This window comes from Babylonia areolata, chromosome 4, assembly GCF_041734735.1.
Source record: "Babylonia areolata isolate BAREFJ2019XMU chromosome 4, ASM4173473v1, whole genome shotgun sequence".
Taxonomy (NCBI): Eukaryota; Metazoa; Mollusca; class Gastropoda; order Neogastropoda; family Buccinidae; genus Babylonia; species Babylonia areolata.
Window position 1 is genome coordinate 32,440,461 of NC_134879.1, and position 20,000 is coordinate 32,460,460.

At 41.7% G+C, this 20,000-nt stretch overlaps 1 protein-coding gene and 3 non-coding genes across 4 annotated transcripts; all 4 read right to left on the minus strand.

The window, feature by feature from the left end:
* Positions 1-71: 71 nt before the first annotated feature.
* Positions 72-17,816, minus strand: LOC143281075 (ethyl acetate hydrolase-like). The gene is made up of 8 exons (XM_076586008.1): positions 17,492-17,816; positions 12,372-12,504; positions 10,145-10,266; positions 9,324-9,421; positions 7,243-7,337; positions 4,386-4,528; positions 2,769-2,855; positions 72-1,153 (listed from the first exon to the last, which is right to left on the minus strand). The coding sequence occupies exons 1-8, from the start codon at positions 17,721-17,723 to the stop codon at positions 1,080-1,082; spliced, it is 984 nt and encodes a 327-aa protein (XP_076442123.1). The 5' UTR covers positions 17,724-17,816; the 3' UTR covers positions 72-1,079.
* LOC143281803 (U1 spliceosomal RNA) lies at positions 13,440-13,603 on the minus strand. Its single transcript, XR_013055179.1, has one exon. It is a non-coding gene; the product is annotated as a U1 spliceosomal RNA (small nuclear RNA).
* LOC143281804 (U1 spliceosomal RNA) lies at positions 14,643-14,806 on the minus strand. Its single transcript, XR_013055180.1, has one exon. It is a non-coding gene; the product is annotated as a U1 spliceosomal RNA (small nuclear RNA).
* LOC143281805 (U1 spliceosomal RNA) lies at positions 15,832-15,995 on the minus strand. The gene has a single exon (XR_013055181.1). It is a non-coding gene; the product is annotated as a U1 spliceosomal RNA (small nuclear RNA).
* Positions 17,817-20,000: the final 2,184 nt, after the last annotated feature.

Genomic DNA, 20,000 nt, shown 5'->3' on the forward strand with positions numbered 1-20,000 from the left:
AAGAAAGAAAGAAAAAAAGAGTAAGATCAGGTCGGTCAGAGAAGGGAGACAACCAAACACCACATGCGCACTCAACGACTTTTATCCTTGGAAAATTTCCTCCCTTTAATAGTTGCTTCTGCTTTTCTTTGCACTGACAAAGAACTAATAAGAAAATGAATGAATGAATGAATGAATGAATTATACAATAAACGAATAAATAAAAATAAAACACCCACCCACTCATGAAGTGTTCACTGGATAAAAGGATGTCTGGTTGTGATACATATTGACGTAAACTGAACAATCAACTTCAGTTCGCTAATTTTATTCTTCTTCTTCATTCGTGAGCTGTGATCCCCCAAATCAATTGCACACAGAATCCACTAGTAGGCTTCCACATGTATGACCTTTTTCTGCTGTTCAAGCATCAGGTATTGGAACCAAGCCCCAGTGCCGCATTTTGTTTCAATTTTTCACTGACGATTTTTTCAGAATATTCAAATGTCATTCCTCATGACATTACAAAACAAACAAAACTGGGCCTCGTTTTTCATGATTTAAAAAGAAAATCAAACTTTACTTACATGAGTGCCTTATAGACTGAAAAATACAATACTCTAAACTGATTTTTCTGATAGAAGAATTCCAGACAGTACACTCAAGAAATAGATACTTACAGCATAGCTTTCTTCTATTCAAAACAACAACAAAAAACAACTGCTACCACAACAACAAAACAAGCTTGACCATCTTTTAATGCTGTCTCCCTTGCCATTCATATATACATGACAGTCACTGGAGTACTTGAAACTGACAAAAATAAAGCGAACACACACAAACACACATACATTGTTTAATGTTTTGTCAGCGTTTCTTTCCCCAGCAGAATTAGAACAGGATGATTGATATATATATATAAAGAAGGTTCGTTGTTATCATTTATCATGTTTACAGGTTTATAAAAAGGTTGAAGGTCCCATGACTTTGTATGACCATCAGGGAAGTGAATTCATATCCACTGTGCCTAGCGCTTGGCACAGGAAGGCGGGACCCAAATCATTTTCTGTCAACCCTTGCCTGCAGGTGCTGTTAGTGATTCAAGCTTTCTGGAACTGCGTCAGGAATTCAACGCACTTGGCATAGGGCTCTTTGGTCAGTTCTTTATAGTGTGCTGGAACACACATGTAACAAATTTGTATTCTTCCTGGAGAATAAAACTCGTAAAACATGAAAAAGAACGGCTGGTTTAATGTCAAAAGAAACAGGTGTATGAAGATGTATGAAAGTAATAATTTATATCATTCAAACACACATTATGTACAATATACGCACGAATAGGCAATAAACAAATGAGAAGGAGAACCCGCACGCGCGCGCGCACACACACACACACACACACACACACACACACACACAATACACACAGTTCTCATGCATGTAAACACACACTGAAAAAAGCAGATTTCCACTACTCACAGAGAGTGACAGAGGCACATACAAAAAAACCAGAGTCAGAGACAGACAGACAGACAGCTGGAAGACAGATGAACAGAGAGAACAGACAAACAACATGATAAACGAACGATGGTGTGACAAAGCACAATATGACAGACACACACAGACACACACCTGTGATAACCTTCAATACGGAGAGGTGGCACAGTGGTCAAGTGCCAGACTAGGTAGCGAGTGTCCATTGGTTCGAGTCCCACGTAATTATGGACCGGGCTTTTCATCCCCTTCTTCGTTAGACTTTGAGTGGTGGTCTGGGTGTTAGTCTTTTGGATCAGATGATAAACCGAGGTCCTGTGCGCAACATGCACCTAGTGCTTGTGAAAAAAACCCACTTGTATTGTATTGTATTGTATTGTATTGCATTGTATTGTATTGTATTGTATTAATTGTTGTGAAAACTGATTTCACCGTGTGAAATTCGAGCTGCTCTCCCCAGGGAGAGTGTGTTGCCAAAGTGCAGTGCTGTCCCTTTCTTTTTCTGTGTGTGTAAGTGTATCTATATTTGTTTTACTGTGAATGTTGTTTTTGTTTTTGTTTTTTGTTGTTGTTGTTGTTTTTTTAGGGTTTTTTTTTTTTTTTTCGATAGAATTTTGCCAAGGACAACCCTTTTGTTGCAGTGGGTTCTTTGACGTGTGCTAAGTGCATGCTGCACACAGGACCTCGGTTTGTCAACTCCCCCCCCCCCTCCCGCACCCTCCCACCCACCCCCACCCCCCCGCACCCCCCACCCCCACCCCCCCAAAAACAACAACAACAACAAACAAACAAAAAACACCACTCAAGTCTGATGAAGGGAGTTGGGGGGCGGGGGGGGGGGCCGGAGAGTAAAAACACTGGTCAGTACATGAGAATCGAACCCTGGCGTGGACACTTGCTTCCTAGCCTAGCACATTACCACTGGGCCACCCGATGGACCTCACCTGGAGCCAGACAAAGGCAACGGCACAGGGACAACCTTTACCTCAGGAGGGGTGAAAGGCCTAATTCAGGTTAGAAGTTAAAGGTATAACAGTCATCTATGGCCGTCAGCATAGGAAGGCAGGGTCCCAATCCTCTCCTTCCATCATTTCAACCTTCCCCAACTGTAGTCAGCTACCCATTCACACCCGGGTGGAGTGAGGAAAATCGGAGTAAAGTACCTTCCCCAAGGACACAACACCATGTGGAAACAGGGGCCTCGAACCCTGGTCACTGGTGAACACTGGATCAGAAGCCCAACAGCTGAATGATTCTGCCACAGTGCCTCCCTAGGTAGGCAAGTAAGTAATTACCCGGCAGATTGAAGAACCCGTGAGCGGCCCCTTTCACCAGCAGCACTTGGGTGGGCACCCCAGCTCCCTCCAGTTTCTTGCAGTAGGCTGAAATTAACAGAAAGGGGCTCTGTAAGGGTTTAAGTTTCAAATTTGAAAATAAATATATAAAAGGACACTGTACTTTCTGTTTAAGACAAGGACATGAACATACGGCACAAAATAAAACATGCCTTAACTTTAAACAGGCCTTTTTCTTTTTCTTTCTAATACAAATAGTTTCTTTCTCGGTTTTGGTTTATTTTACTTATGTTAAAAGTTTGTTTCATAATATTTTTATCAGATTTTTTGAGGTTGTGTTTTCCCCCCCACTTGTTTTATTCTATTTTACATCATTTTACTGACTGCCTCAGTTCCTTTTTTATGCTGAAAATATCCTCTGTATATCTTCCGTGTACCAGCATTGAGGTTAAAGAAAAGTGGTCTGAATCTAAAAATGTGAAGCTGAGTTTCAGTTCCAGTTTCAGTTTGAAGGAGGTGTCAAAGTGTGCGCAACACACATCTGCTTTAAAGATGTGTGTGTGTGTGTGTGTGTGTGTGTGTGTGTGTGTGTGTGTGTGTGTGTGTGTGTGTGTGTGTGTGTGTGTGTGTATGTGTGTGTGTGTGTGTGTCTGTCTGTCTGTCTGTCTGTCTGTGTCTGTGCCTGTGTCTGTGTGTAAAAGGGGGCAGCTGCCTGACCTATACATACACCCTTTAGAGTCCTGACAGCCTGCCATAGCTTTGTCTAAAGCATTAACCCAAAATGAAATAAGATAAGCACACACACACACAAAAGTAAGCAAACCAAATGTGATAAGATTGAGAAATAAATAGAAGGCAAATGATAGAAATATAATGAGAAATTTCTTTTAATTGGGCCACATTCAGCAGCAAACATTTGCTCACCAACACACACACACACACACACACACACACACACACACACACACACACACACACACACACACACACACACAAACAAAACAAAAAACACGTGTGCGCGTGCGCGCAAAATAAAAGTTCAGATTGAAACTGACGGTCCCAAACAGTAAAACCAAAACCAGGGACACCATTTCTGAAGGAAAGAAACAGAGTGACACAGCCTTGAGACAGAGCAAGAAAGCGAGACAAATGACAAGAGTCGGACAGAGTGACACAATGACATTGACAATGAGTTTATTCCCATTAACTCTTTTGAGTCACAGACATGGCAATAACCGGATGACGGCCACAGAGGAAGAGTGAAAGTATTGTAAACAAGAGAAACAAAAGGGGAGAAAATACAAATGGGAAAAAAATAAAATGAAATAAAATGAAAGGCCAAATGTCATCATCAGTCTGATACATTGAAATCAGAATAGCGAAGGCAATACTTCATGGATGAAATGCACAGATCACAACTTGGATTTACAATAATTGTGAGTGAGTTGAGATGTTCGGCTCTGTATCTGACTGGTTGAGTCTGAACTGGGAACTGAGGGGTTAACTGGAGCACAGCAATAACAATGGCATGGTGAAACAAAATGAAATACTCAATGATCTGAGCCTTGAGAAAGACCAAGAAAGGGAGGTAAACGACAAGAGTCAAGGGCAGCTCACCCAGGCCGTCATCTCTCAGCGGGTCCAGCTCAGCCAGGATGCAGAGGGCAGGGGGGAGGAGGGGGGAGAAGGTGGTGCGGTGGTAAGGGGACACCACCGGGTCAGTCTTCTGACTCTCGCTGCTCAGGTACTGACTCATGAACCTGGGAGAAGGGGGAGGAGAGAGAGAGAGAGGGGGGGGGGGTTGAGATTGAAGGGGAAATGAGGTGGGGTGGGGTGGGTGGGGGTGAGGGAAGGGGTTGGGAGGGGGAGGGAGGAAGACGTGTGTGTGTGTGTGAAAACCACCACCACCACCACCATTAGTAACAACAACATCAACGACACCATCACCCATACCAACACTACATCAACAACAAGAACACCAACAGCACTACCACCAACACACCACCACTACCACCACCAACAACAACAATAACACCGTCACCACTGATAACAACAACAACAATGCCCGCAACACCACTGAATACCAAGAGCAAGGCCAATAACAATAACAGCAACGCCAAGAACAACATCATCAACACCACCACCACCATCCACAATAGCACCACCAACAACAACAATAACATCACCACCACCACCAATAACAACAACAATGCCGACAACAACACCAACACCTATAGCAACACCAATAACATCACAATCAACAACAACAATACCAACAACACTACCACCACCCCAACCACCACCATCACAACTGCCACCACCACCAACACCATCACCACCACCACCAACAGCAACCATTACCGCCACCAAAAATACCATCAACAACAACAACAATGCTGAAAACAACGACAACACCAACATCATCAACAACATTTCATTTTCTATTTTTGTTACACATACATACACTCAAACAAAACAACAACAACAAAAAAGAGAAAAAAAACAACAACCACCGAACAAGGTATTATGTGAATAAAAAGAGGCTATCCTTTTCTGGTTGAACAGAGGAGGAGGAATTTTGTTTAATGTCCCGTCACACATATCGGTGATTGAAGACATTTTGTTAAAGTATTTATGAATACATTTGAATATTATCGGTTAGAAGGGGTGTGGAGATGTGAATGAATGGAGGGTTGGGGAAAATGGGCAAATGAAGGTGAAATGAGGGTGAAATTTGAAAAAGAAAAAAAAATCTAAATGCATTTGAACAGAGGAGGAAAAACAACTGTAGGTACACTACTCTTCGCTGTCTTTTTAAAAACAACTTTCCATTGATACTTTGATTTAGAAAAATAGATGAATTAACAATCAAACATAACACAAAAAAATCCCACAAGGATATGGGACAGGGGAAAACTAAATCCTTAATTAAAAAAAAAGAAGAAGAAGAAGAAGAAGAAAAGAAAAAAAAACAAAAACTTCGAAGCATTCTTAACGATTGCATTTCACAATTTAACGTCTGCTTCGACTTTTCCCTAATACTTTAATGAATATCCATTTCTAAGAACCAGTCAAACATCAGCTATTTCTGGCTATTTCCGTGCTCTTTCTTTTCTTCGCGCACCACTGCAGACCAAAGTTACAAACGTGCTCTCAAAATCTTGAAATCAAGGTAAGCAAGTTGTAGGACTTGAACTTTGACACAGTTTAAAATAGTTGATTTGATCGGATATGTTGAGTGCACATTACTAGTGCTGGGATGGTTTAAGAATGCGTATTGGTGACAGATCAGAACGTCAGTTTTGACAGGAATCTGCGAAGTAGTGTCGTTTGCAATTAGACCATAGGATATTTTGACGTGAGTCTATTTGCGAACGATGCTGCACAGTTACTGAGAACTCTCAAAAGGGTGTGTTTGTGTACGGTGTGGTGTGTGTGTGTGTTTAAATGTCTGTATGTGTGCATATGTGATCAAAACCAACAATACAACAGTCTGGTGCGATGTTTCAATTACATGCAATGTCTAATGAGTTAAAGACCTACTTCTGTTTTAATTGTCTACATGTACCCAAAACCATCGTTCGCAATTAGACTTGCCCGTTCGCATTTACCCCCAGGCACCCCTGCTATTTCAAACGTCGACAAAACGCTGAAAAGAATGAACAGACAAACTTTTCCTGGTGCAACCAGTCGGAGAAAGCTTCAGAAACAAAAGAACTACGTTTGACTATCGTAGGACATGTTCACTTTACAGTACACACGTTGAGCTGGTGGCTTCGACTGGATCGTTCGCAATTAGGCATACCTGCCCTTAACTGCATGCATATTTGGAGGCACCATGGCATAAGCGGTTAGGCATTGGACTTCTGATCCAGTGTTCACCAGTTATCAAGGTTCTGGTGTTGTGTCCTTGGGAAAGGCACTTACCTCCCATTTTCCTCACTCCACCCAGGCATGATGTGAATGGGTACCTGACATCAGCAGGGGAAGGTTCTTCTTCTTTCTTCTTCTGCGTTCGCTCGTATGCACACGAGTGGGCTTTTACGTGTATGACCGTTTTTACCCCGCCATGTAGGCAGCCATACTCCGTTTTCGGGTGTGTGCATGCTGGGTATGTTCTTGTTTCCATAACCCACCGAACGCTGACATGGATTACAGGATTTTTAACGTGCGTATTTGATCTTCTGCTTGCATATACACATGAAGGGGGTTCAGGCACTAGCAGGTCTGCACATATGTTGACCTGGGAGATCGTAAAAATCTCCACCCTTTACCCACCAGGCGCCGTCACCGTGATTCGAACCCGGGACCCTCAGATTGACAGTCCAACGCTTTAACCACTCGGCTATTGCGCCCGTCAGGGGAAGGTTCAAACGGTGGAGAGAGAGGCCTTACTTGGCTATAGAACTTTTTTTTGTCTTAACCTACGTTCCTGCATGCCTGCGTGCGCTGATGGACGCTAAACTTATCTCACCAATGCATGCTGTTCAAATTCAGCCCGGGAGTATCCACAAACTCAGACAAAGATGGCGCCGAGAAGGTAAGATCAGTGTAGGGGTAGACCAGTATCTGAAATCATGACCAAATCATCATCATCATAATAACCATAAAGTTACGTCAGTAACCATGTGATCATAACTATAGTCACAGATTCATAACAGTATCTGAAATCGTGGCTGCATCATCATAATAACAACCAAATAATTACATCAGTAACAATGTCATCATGACTATAGTCTCAGAATCATAACGCTATCTGAAATCATGACCACAACATCATCATTTTATCATCATCATAACTACATAATTACATCAGAAACCATGTCATCATAACTATAGTCATAGAATCATGACACTATCTGAAATCATGACCACATCATCAACATCATGATTAAATCAGTAACCATGTCATCATAACTATTGTCACAGAATCATAACGCTATCTGAAATCATGACCACAACATCGTCATAATAATAACCATATAATCATATCAGAAACCATAATCTTCATCATAACTATAGTCACAGAATCATAACCAAATAATCATGATAGTAGCTGTGTAATCAAGACAATAAACACACAATCATATAATCATGATAACCACATATTCATAACAAGAACCATGATAATCTCACTTTGAAATGCCTTTCTCACTTTGTCAGCAAGTGAGTCTATATTTCACTTGATGTATGGCCAAACCAAATGAACAAGAAGGTAACCAACCAACCAACTAACTAAACAAATAAATGAAAACAAGGGATCTTTAACTTTCATGACTGATAACAACGAACTAATCACAAGACTACACAACCTCAAATAAGAAAGACACTGAGAGACAATAAAAGATTATATAGTTTTATTCAAGACTGCACAATGCAATGCAGGCGCAATTCAAAAGCAAACCAGGAATGCTTAACTTTGTACCTTGTAAAACACAATGCTAAGCAACCTGAATTGGCTGGTGGCCCAGTGATCATGCACCTGATCAGGAAGCAGGTGTCCAGAGGTTTGAGTCCCATATACTGACCGGCATTTTGACTCTCTCCACTCCCACCTGGAATCTGAGTGGTTGCCTGGGTTCTAGTCTTTCAGATGAGATGATGAATCAAGGTCCCATGTACAGCATGCACTTGGCACATGTAAATGAACCCATGACAACAAAAGACTTGTCCCTTACCAAAGATTGTGTAGAAAAATAAACTCTGATAGTAGAAAAAAAACAAAACAACTCTGATAGTAGAACGAAAAGAAAAGATGTCACTGCACTATGGCAATGCATTCTCCCCTGGGGAAAGCAGCTCCAATGTCACAATTTCACAGAGAGAAATATGTAGTGACAAAGAGTAGTACAATGCAATGCAATACAATACAGTGTAATACAACAAATCACACCAAGCACTACACAATGCATTGTACAACCAGTATGCAATGCAGCTCCAATTTCACAGAGAGAAAGGCACATACACAACACAACAGAACGTGGCAGAGGCACCCAGTGTACCTCTGATCAGTATGTAGCAATACAAGCAATGCACTGAAACAACAACAACAACATAAAAATAATAATGAGAAGAAGAAGAACAATGATAATAATAACGATAATAACAATAATGATAGTAATGATAATAATGACGATGACAATGATGATGATGATGATGACGACGACGACAACAAGAACAGCAACTACAACTGCAACTACAACAGTGCAGTGCTGAACCTTGTGCAAGCGCTTTCACATCAGTCATTCACACATGTGCAATGCAAACCTCTAGTTCAGAGAGATGACAGACAAAACTGATCAATGCCAGGGAATATGCAGCAGGATGCTGGAGAAACCGTCTGTGTATGTGTGTGTGTTTGCGTGTGTGTGTGTGCGTGTGTGTGTGTGTGTGTGTGTGTGTGTGTGTGTGTGTGTGTGTGTGTGTGTGTGTGTGTTGTGTGTGTGTGTGTTGTGTGTGTTGTGTGTGTGTGTGTGTGTGTGTTGTGTGTGTGTGTGTGTGTGTGTGTGTGTGTGTGTGTGTGCCTCTCTCTCTCTCTCTCTCTCTCTCTCTCACCTGAAAGGCCAGCTCAGGTACGTCGTGACTGATGCTGGCCGCCAGGTGTCCCCCTGCACTGTCCCCTCCAATCCCCACCGGGCTCCCCTCCTCCCCACCTGAACAGAAGACAGTGACAGGAAGGGGATTTTTTTCCTATATAAAATGAAATATAATATCTACGTTCTTCTTGAATGTTAACCTGCTGAAACTACTGGTCCTCTCTCTAATTTAGGGGAAGGTGTTATGCACCCATAGATTCAAGTCAGGTGAAAGGTTCCCTGGCATTTTAAAGCCACATGGGTAGTGAATTCATTTACAGACACAAAGACTCGCAGAATCAGAGGTCCAACGTTTTACTGTTTCTGCCACAATGCCTCCTACTGACTGATACACCTTCAATAAAATGCTGACTCACACACCCTTGAATCAAAAATGTTTTAGTGCACTTCAACTGTCGCAGACCTCATTACAAGTGACTTTGGCATACAGTTTCAAAGGGGGGCGGCATGGCACAATCCTGAGAAGGGAGACCCTGTGGCAGAGTCGGTAAGGTGTTGGACTTCTGATCCAATGTTCACCATTGATCAGAGTTCAAGTCCCCGTTTCAGCATAACGTCGTGTCCCTGGGGAAGGCACTTTACTCCAATTTTCCTAACTCCACTCAGGTGTGAATGGGTACTTTACTTTGACTGGGGAAGGTTAAAATGGCGGAAGAGAAGGCTGGGCCCCACCTTCTTAAGCTAGACGGAGTGGATATGAGTTCAGTGCCCTCATGGCCACAAAAGGTCAGGGAACCTTTAACTTTTAATCTATCATAACAAAACAACAACAGCTCTCACCGACAAGCTTTTTGTTGGCCAGAACCCAGCGGGTGACAGAACGACAGTCGTCAAATGCGGCAGGGGCTTTATGTTCCGGAGCAAGGCGATACTCCACGTTGACAGCGATACACTGGGCCCGTCTGCAACAGAGATGTGATGGGCTGAAATAAATCATGTGGTGTGGTGTCGTGGGTTGTTGAATTATGTAGTGTGGTGTTGTGGGGTGTTGGATTATGTGGTGTAGTGATGTGGGGTGTTGAATCAAATGGTGTGCTGTTGTGGTGTGTTGAATTATGTGGTGCGGTGTTGTGGGGTGTTGAATTATGTGGTGTGGTGTTGTGGGGTGTTGAATTGTGTGATGTGATGTTGTGAGGTGTTGAATTATGTGGTGTGGTGTGGTGTTGTAGGGTGCTGAATTATGTGGTGTAGTGTCGTGTGGTGTTGAATTATGTGTTGTGGGGTGTTGAAATATGTGGTATGGTGTCGTGGGGTGTTGAATTATGTGGTGTGTTGTGGGGTGTTGAATTACGTGGTGTGGTGTTGTGGGGTGATGAATTATGTGGTGTGGTGTTGTGTTGTGGGGTGTTGAATTATGTGATGTGGTGTTGAATTATGTGGTGTGGTGTTGTGGGGTGTTGATTTATGTGGTGTGGTGTTGTGGGGTGTTGAATTATGTGGTGTGGTGTTGTGGGGTGTTGAATTATGTGGTGTGGTGTTGAATTATGTGGTGTGGTGTTGTGGGGTGTTGAATTATGTGGTGTGGTGTTGTGGGGTGTTGAATTATGTGATGTGGTGTCGTGGGGTGTTGAATTATGTGGCGTGGTGTCATGGGATGTTGAAGCACTTGGTGTGGTGTCATGGGGCGTCAGTGTCATCAAGTTCACTTCCTCAGTCTGGTTTAAGATCACTCTCACATGAACTGTATTTCAGATCATCACAAGTCTTCAAAGACACATTCACATCACATATGCACTCAATAATTCATGTTGTCTCACATGAATAAACAGAATAAACAAGAAAACAAATCAATAGAAAAAAAAGTTCTTCAAAATAAAGCAATGACAATTATGTGGTGTGGTGTTGTGGGGTGTTGAATTATGTGGTGTGGTGTTGTGGGGTGTTGAATTGTGTGATGTGATGTTGTGAGGTGTTGAATTATGTGGTGTGGTGTGGTGTTGTAGGGTGCTGAATTATGTGGTGTAGTGTCGTGTGGTGTTGAATTATGTGTTGTGGGGTGTTGAAATATGTGGTATGGTGTCGTGGGGTGTTGAATTATGTGGTGTGTTGTGGGGTGTTGAATTACGTGGTGTGGTGTTGTGGGGTGTTGAATCAAATGGTGTGCTGTTGTGGTGTGTTGAATTATGTGGTGTGGTGTTGTGGGGTGTTGAATTATGTGGTGTGGTGTTGTGGGGTGTTGAATTGTGTGATGTGATGTTGTGAGGTGTTGAATTATGTGGTGTGGTGTGGTGTTGTAGGGTGCTGAATTATGTGGTGTAGTGTCGTGTGGTGTTGAATTATGTGTTGTGGGGTGTTGAAATATGTGGTATGGTGTCGTGGGGTGTTGAATTATGTGGTGTGTTGTGGGGTGTTGAATTACGTGGTGTGGTGTTGTGGGGTGTTGAATTATGTGGTGTGGTGTTGAATTATGTGGTGTGGTGTTGTGGGGTGTTGAATTATGTGATGTGGTGTTGAATTATGTGGTGTGGTGTTGTGGGGTGTTGATTTATGTGGTGTGGTGTTGTGGGGTGTTGAATTATGTGGTGTGGTGTTGTGGGGTGTTGAATTATGTGGTGTGGTGTTGAATTATGTGGTGTGGTGTTGTGGGGTGTTGAATTATGTGGTGTGGTGTTGTGGGGTGTTGAATTATGTGATGTGGTGTCGTGGGGTGTTGAATTATGTGGCGTGGTGTCATGGGATGTTGAAGCACTTGGTGTGGTGTCATGGGGCGTCAGTGTCATCAAGTTCACTTCCTCAGTCTGGTTTAAGATCACTCTCACATGAACTGTATTTCAGATCATCACAAGTCTTCAAAGACACATTCACATCACATATGCACTCAATAATTCATGTTGTCTCACATGAATAAACAGAATAAACAAGAAAACAAATCAATAGAAAAAAAAAGTTCTTCAAAATAAAGCAATGACAACATGAATGAATAAATAAACAAAGCAAACAGCCTAACAAATAGAAAAACTGGCAGTTAAAAAAAAATTAAAAGTTCAGTCATGGTTATCTGGCTCACTTGGCCAGTGTCTTGACCATGGTGACGTAGACGTTGCGAGAGCTGGTCACCAGACCTCCGCCGTGGAAGTAGATGAGGATGACAGGGTCAGGGCTGACATGGGCTGGCCGGTACACTGACACTGGTACCCCGTCTGTCACATGGGATGACCATTCTACATTGAATTTTACTTCTTTTTCTCTCTCTCTCTCTCTCTCTCTCTCTCTCTCTCTCTCTCTCACACACACACACACACACACACACACACACATTTGTATTGCATTTGTATTTGTATTTCTTTTTATCACAACAGATTTCTCTGTGTAAAATTCGAGCTGCTCTCACCGGGGAGAGCGCGTCGCTACACTACAGCACCACCAATTTTTTTTGTATTTTTTCCTGCATGCAGTTTTATTTATTTTTTCTATCGAAGTGGATTTTTCTACAGAATTTTGCCAGGAACATGCTGCACACGATACCTCGGTTTAACGTCTCATCTGAATGACTAGCGTCCAGACCACCACTCAAGGTCTAGTGAAGGGGGAGAAAATATCAACGGCAGAGAGCTCAGATTCTCTCACTTTCTAGGCGGACGCGTTACCTCTAGGCCATCACTCCAGGCCATCACTCAACACAATCAATACTGTTTTAAAGAAAAGAAAACTAGGAGGAGCAATGGGTGGGAACATACAGTGACACAGCAACTGTACACTGGCACTGACACCACGTCTGTCACAAGGGATGACCATTCTACTTTGACTTTTACTTCTTCTTCTTGCACGAAAACGGTGTGAACACAATTACAAAGAAATATGTATAGACCTAAAAAAATTACAGAGATGGGCGGCTGCATTTGAAAATTTGTCAAATTCTGATGCTGCATGCTGGACTGACCAATTTGCGAATTAGAATTAATCAATAAATGTTTTCATGTGAATACAGGTTTTTCCAATGCTGCAAACTTGATAATCTCCTACTAAAATAAGGTCAAAGAAAACAGGAACAGTATAACACTGCTTTTGCTACACTAAGAGGTTACATAGGTACTTTATGATAGAAAACTTGATTGACTGTTTGTTGTTTGGTTTGCAGGGGATAGCGCGAACGCAGTCCCCCTTACGAAAAAATTACGCACTCGAGTCACCTACATTTGAGGTGATCGCAGGGGTCAACCCGCCCGGAGTGCAATGGACAGGCCTCGCCCTGGGAGAACCCCCTTCTTGATCAGGGTCTCTCCCGTGCCAGGTAAGTATGATTTTCATTGTTATGCAACGTCACCCATCTCAACAGTACAAAACAAAATTCAAAGGTGGTACTTCCAATTATTGTAATTATCATTATATTTTCTAGAAATAGCCAATCAGTTTTCATTTATTATCAAACTTCTCTATGAAATAATACACTTACTATTTCGCTTTATTTTTCTAAGAAGAATAGTCTTCACGCGCCAAAATAATGTCCATTCAATACATAATATAATTCATTTGATAAGGTACTGTACTCTTCTTCCTTTTTTCATGCTGCTGTGATTATATATTATGTTCATGTTTCATAGTGTCTTTTTATTGTTAAATTTCAAAACATAACTTTCTTTCCTTTCTATAATAAGTTATTAAATTCTGAATCAGCATCTTCATATCCGTCAACAACAAAAATCTAAAACTGGGGCTTTTACCCGTGTTTTTCCTCTCCTATACATTTTTGTGCAATGTAATTGCCTCCCTTGCCACGTTTTCAGTCCATTGATGTTCCAAACTGAAATGTATCCTAATGGTCTCACTTACAGTACACATTCCATCCTTTGTCTATACAACTTTTTTATAAAAAAAAAAATCACATGACAGATAACAGAGGAAGGGTGTGTGTGTGTGGGGGGGGGGGGGGGGAGTGGGGGCAGGCACACACACACACACACACAAACACACGCACGCACGCACGCACAAGTTATTGTTGTTGTTTTATCTGTAAGTAAGATTGCACGAAAATGGTGTGAACACAATTACAAAGAAATATGTATGAACCTAAAAAAAATTACAAAGAGATGGGTGGCTGCATTTGAAGATTTGTCAAATTGTGATGCTGCATGCTGGACTGACCAATTTGCGAACTAGAATTAATCAATAAATGTTTTCATGTGATTACAGGAATTTTCCAATGTTGCAAACTTGATAATCTCCTACTAAAATAAGGTCAAAGAAAACAGGAACAGTATAACACTGCTTTTGCTACACTAACAGGTTACATAGGTACTTTATGATAGAAAACTTGATTGACTGTTTGTTGTTTGGTTTGCAGGGGATAGCGCGAACGCAGTCCCCCTTACGAAAAAATTACGCACTCGAGTCACCTACATTTGAGGTGATCGCAGGGGTCAACCCGCCCGGAGTGCAATGGACAGGCCTCGCCCTGGGAGAACCCCCTTCTTGATCAGGGTCTCTCCCGTGCCAGGTAAGTATGATTTTCATTGTTATGCAACGTCACCCATCTCAACAGTACAAAACAAAATTCAAAGGTGGTACTTCCAATTATTGTAATTATCATTATATTTTCTAGAAATAGCCAATCAGTTTTCATTTATTATCAAACTTCTCTATGAAATAATACACTTACTATTTCGCTTTATTTTTCTAAGAAGAATAGTCTTCACGCGCCAAAATAATGTCCATTCAATACATAATATAATTCATTTGATAAGGTACTGTACTCTTCTTCCTTTTTTCATGCTGCTGTGATTATATATTATGTTCATGTTTCATAGTGTCTTTTTATTGTTAAATTTCAAAACATAACTTTATTTCCTTTCTATAATAAGTTATTAAATTCTGAATCAGCATCTTCATATCCGTCAACAACAAAAATCTAAAACTGGGGCTTTTACCCGTGTTTTTCCTCTCCTATACATTTTTGTGCAATGTAATTGCCTCCCTTGCCACGTTTTCAGTCCATTGATGTTCCAAACTGAAATGTATCATAATGGTCTCACTTACAGTACACATTCCATCCTTTGTCTATACAACTTTTTTATTAAAAAAAAATCAGATGACAGATAACAGAGGAAGGGTGTGTGTGTGTGTGTGGGGGGGGGGGGGGAGTGGGGGCAGGCACACACACGCACGCACGCACACACACACAAGTTATTGTTGTTGTTTTATCTGTAAGTAAGATTGCACGAAAATGGTGTGAACACAATTACAAAGAAATATGTATGAACCTAAAAAAAATTACAAAGAGATGGGTGGCTGCATTTGAAGATTTGTCAAATTGTGATGCTGCATGCTGGACTGACCAATTTGCGAACTAGAATTAATCAATAAATGTTTTCATGTGAGTACAGGATTTGTCCAATGTTGCAAACTTGATAATCCTACTAAATATAAGGTCAAAGAAAACAGGAACAGTATAACACTGCTTTTGCTACACTAACAGGTTACATAGGTACTTTATGATAGAAAACTTGATTGACTGTTTGTTGTTTGGTTTGCAGGGGATAGCGCGAACGCAGTCCCCCTTACGAAAAAATTACGCACTCGAGTCACCTACATTTGAGGTGATCGCAGGGGTCAACCCGCCCGGAGTGCAATGGACAGGCCTCGCCCTGGGAGAACCCCCTTCTTGATCAGGGTCTCTCCCGTGCCAGGTAAGTATGATTAATTTGGTTTTGCAACTTCACCCACCCCAACAGTGTAAAATATAATTCAAAGGTTTTTTTATGTTTCTACTTTTACTTTAATTCTATTTTTGTATTTTTATTTTTGTTTCAAATACTTTCTGTCTTTTCTGTATATATTTTCTTTCTTAATGTATTTATGTTGGTTTTATAGGAAAATCCTTTTATTTGGGAATATAACTCGTATTTATTTATAATTATTGAAATTTTGACAAGGTACTTTACTCCTCTTTGATATCTTAGAATGTTCTGTTTTGTTTCGTTTTCTTTGTGGTTTCCCTTTATTGTTTTTAACTTTTACAGCTTTGAAAATACCATTTAAATTTTTGTTTCTGATTTTACAATAAAGATATGAAATGAGAATGGGAATGTTTTCTTTTTCTTTTTATCAATAATCTAATTACCTCCCTTCAAAAATCACACTATTTGGAATGTGTTGTCTGCATTCTTTGTTTCGGGTTATTTGGGCTCACAACAATGTGTAGTTTATGATAGACAATAGAAAGTGAAAGCTGTAGAGAAAGTGATCGGATGAGTAAGTGAAAGGGATAGATCAGTGGAAAAGAGAGAGACCGTGAATGTTTCAGTTTCTGTCTCAGTTTCAAGGAGGTGTCAAAGCTTGTGGGCTGTCACGCTACACATCTGCTGTATAGTGTGTGTGTGTGTGTGTGCGCGGGCGCTCGCTCGCGTGTGCGTGCGTGTGTGTGCGTGCGCGCATGCGTGCATGCGTGTGTGTGTAGATAGAAAAGAGTAGGTGCCTGACCATCGCATAAACACAACGGCCTGGGCCTTGATAGTCTGTCGAAGGTCTGTGTTTAAAATATAATCATCATCATCATAAAAATTAAACCAAATGACTAGACACTTCGAAATGTAATACACTAAGGTGAAAGATACGTAAAGGTAGGCATACAGAGAGAAAAAACCAGCAACTGAGACGGGACACAGAGAGAGAGAGAGAGAGAGAGAGAGAGATGAATACACATTCTATGTTCGTGTCAGTGCTTGCTAGCCGCAGTTTGTGCAGGCGAGAACGGGCGCGCTCCAATGTTGAGACAACACAGTATTTTCATAGGCACATGAAATTGTTCAGAATTTTCGTTGACGGACTCATTCACTCCTTTTCGTCTTGCTAACAAGCAGATGGAAAGGAACAGACAGGCGCTCTGCGGCAACACCAGCCCTGTCCAAAACACCTTCTTCTTATGTTTTGTTTAAATCTAATAGTGCAATCATTCAAGACCTGACAAAACGCGTTGGGTTATGTTGCTGTCAGCCGGGCCTCAACAGCAGATGTGATGTAGCGTACATGGACTTGTCGGAACGCGGTGACGCCTCTTTGAGAGACTGAAACTGAAATGAAACTCTAAGGTCGGACACTGACTACACCATGCCGGAACAGGCCTGACAACCACGATTGTCATGACATTAAAACGAAAGGGGGGGGGAGAGTTAGGTCCACACCAGGACGTACCGTCGTTCCCCGCAGAAGGGACAATCAGCTCAGTCTCGGAGCCGACGAAGTCCACATGTCCGCCCAGCACCTCGCTCCTCCTCAGCGCTCTAGCCCGCAGGTCTTCAGGAGTCATGGTCTCGTTGAACACCAACCCCAGCCCCATGTCCTGCATCCGTCGGAAAGCCGACAACGTTTCTTCGTGAATGTTGTACTTGGATCCTGCCGCCCCCCAAGCCTCCAAGTCAGCCATGACTGAATGAAATGTCTTCAAAGTCCGCGGTTTGGCTCCCCGACACTGACACAGCCAAAATGCCACAGCCTGCTCAACGGCTGCCCAGCATGTCGTAGCAGATGACACATTTATCTTATCTCTCTCTCTCTCTCTTTATTTTTCATTTAACCTCAGTACGTGCCAATGCACATATCAACACCGACGAGCCCCGCTGACTGAAGACTTCTTCATCTGTTACGTGTATGACCGTTTTCATCCCGCCACGTAAGCAGCCATACTCCATTTTCGGGGGTTGACTGAAGACAAGCCGTTAACAAACGGGTTTGGTAACTGCAAGTGATGCGGATTGTAAGTATCCTACTTAGGAACTTACGCAAGGCGGTAACAAGTATCTTGAAGTGATTGCCAGTTACACGCAATGTGATTCCTGGAAGGGGATAAAAACCTATTCGCTGAGAACAGACTGACCAGGCGGGCTCTGCTTGCTGCAGCAAAGTAAGACCACTGTGTTTGGCAGACACAGAACACGAATTGAAGTTGGCTGATGATGATACAGAACGCAAAATAGTTCAATGAAGATACAACATGCAAAACATGGACAAAGATGAAGTAATAGATACAATAGGGTAACAGATGAATCATAGAATGTAAAATGTGGGTATGTGTTTGTGAAAGATGTGTGTGAGTTGTGAGTGGCATTACACGGTCTTTTTTAAACAGTCTCTTTATCAAGTTTATATCTTTGAGTTGTTTGGGTTTGTCGTTGTTGTTGTTGTTGTTGTTTGAAATTACATCCCGTAGCCTGTTCATACCACAAGTATTGTTAAATGCATTCTGAGCCGCAGGGTGAGCGCCATATAAATGCACAATGGGACTACTGGGACTGGTCCATGTAATGACAATTCATGGACACGCCATCGTCTGTGGGACTACTGGGACTGGTCCATGTAATGACAATTCATGGACACGACATCGTCTGTGGGACTACTGGGACTGGTCCATGTAATGACAATTCATGGACACGACATCGTCTGTGGGACTACTGGGACTGGTCCATGTAATGACAATTCATGGATACGACATCGTCTTCACTGGCAATGGTAAGGTCTGTAACCGAGAGTCAACAAAGACCTCATTACAACTGTGTGTGTGGTCTTTAAGCTCGGTTCATATCACATATTGACATTAGCTGACAGTTGGACCAACTATAAAGTGAGAGTTATATGATCAATGTTCCTTCCATCCCAACACCGACTGTTCTAAAGCCCTCTTAGCACAGAGAGAGCGGGGATGTAACGTGGGCAAGACACTCTCCGTCATAATCATATTCTAGCCCAGATAGTCGGGAAGAAAGTTGCCTCCTCTGCTGTTTTGATGGTCATAGTCGTACATTACTGACTGTGATACAATAGGGTCTTTGGTGTCTTTGAAATCCGTTCAACACAGACGGTTGATGGGATGTGTAGATGGTAATCACTTGCAGGAACAAAGATCCGCACAGGATGTGACCATTTTGGAGGCTCAGTTTTTCTGTCGTTATTTCTGTCTGTTTGTCTGTCTGTCAGTCGATAGTTTTTCATTTCTTTCCATCCATCCATCATCTATCCATCCATCTTTTTTTCTTTTTAAAAAAAATTTAATTGTTGTAAATAAATACATCTCTGGGAATTTATTCAATCAAATGATCTTTGGAAAATAAGAACAATAACTACACACACACACACACACACACACACACACACACACACACACACACACACACACACACACACACACACACACACACACACACACACACAAACACACACACACCGTAAAAAAATTAATTAATTAAATTTTTAGTTAAAAAAATCTGCTGAAATGTAACGATCAGGTCAAGACCATTTGACCGAAAACTCTCAACAGATTTCAAAATGTTGTTTTCATCCACGCAAGCCGTATTTGTTGTAGGCCGACAAAGAGGAGGAATCTAGTTGATGTCCCGTCAATACATACTAATAATTACAGACATCAAATACAAGTACCGATTTTCACATCTGAATATCATCATTTAAAAACAGATAAATGAAAAGGTAGGAGCTAGAGGAGGTGGAGGGTTGCGTTGTGTGGTGATTTGACGGAAACAGGACAGATGGATGGCGGAATCAAAGATGAATATTTGAAATAAACAGAATTCTGGCGAGAAAAAAAACAAAACAAAACATTTTGGACTTCGTAAAAGGAAGTAACTTGTGAGACGCGGTGATTCTGATCCGGTGATTTCCAGTGTATCGTTTAGCACCAACTTCAGTTCAA

Coding starts and splice junctions, on each gene's coding strand:
- LOC143281075 (XM_076586008.1), bottom strand. CDS start 17,723: ATGGCTGACTTGGAGGCTTGGGGGGCGGCAGGATCCAAGTACAACATT. Junction 7,338..9,323: donor TACCTGAGCTGGCCTTTCAG/GTGAGAGAGAGA, acceptor TCATGATTTCAG/ATACTGGTCTACCCCTACAC. Junction 1,154..2,768: donor CGGGTTCTTCAATCTGCCGG/GTAATTACTTAC, acceptor TGTGTGTTCCAG/CACACTATAAAGAACTGACC.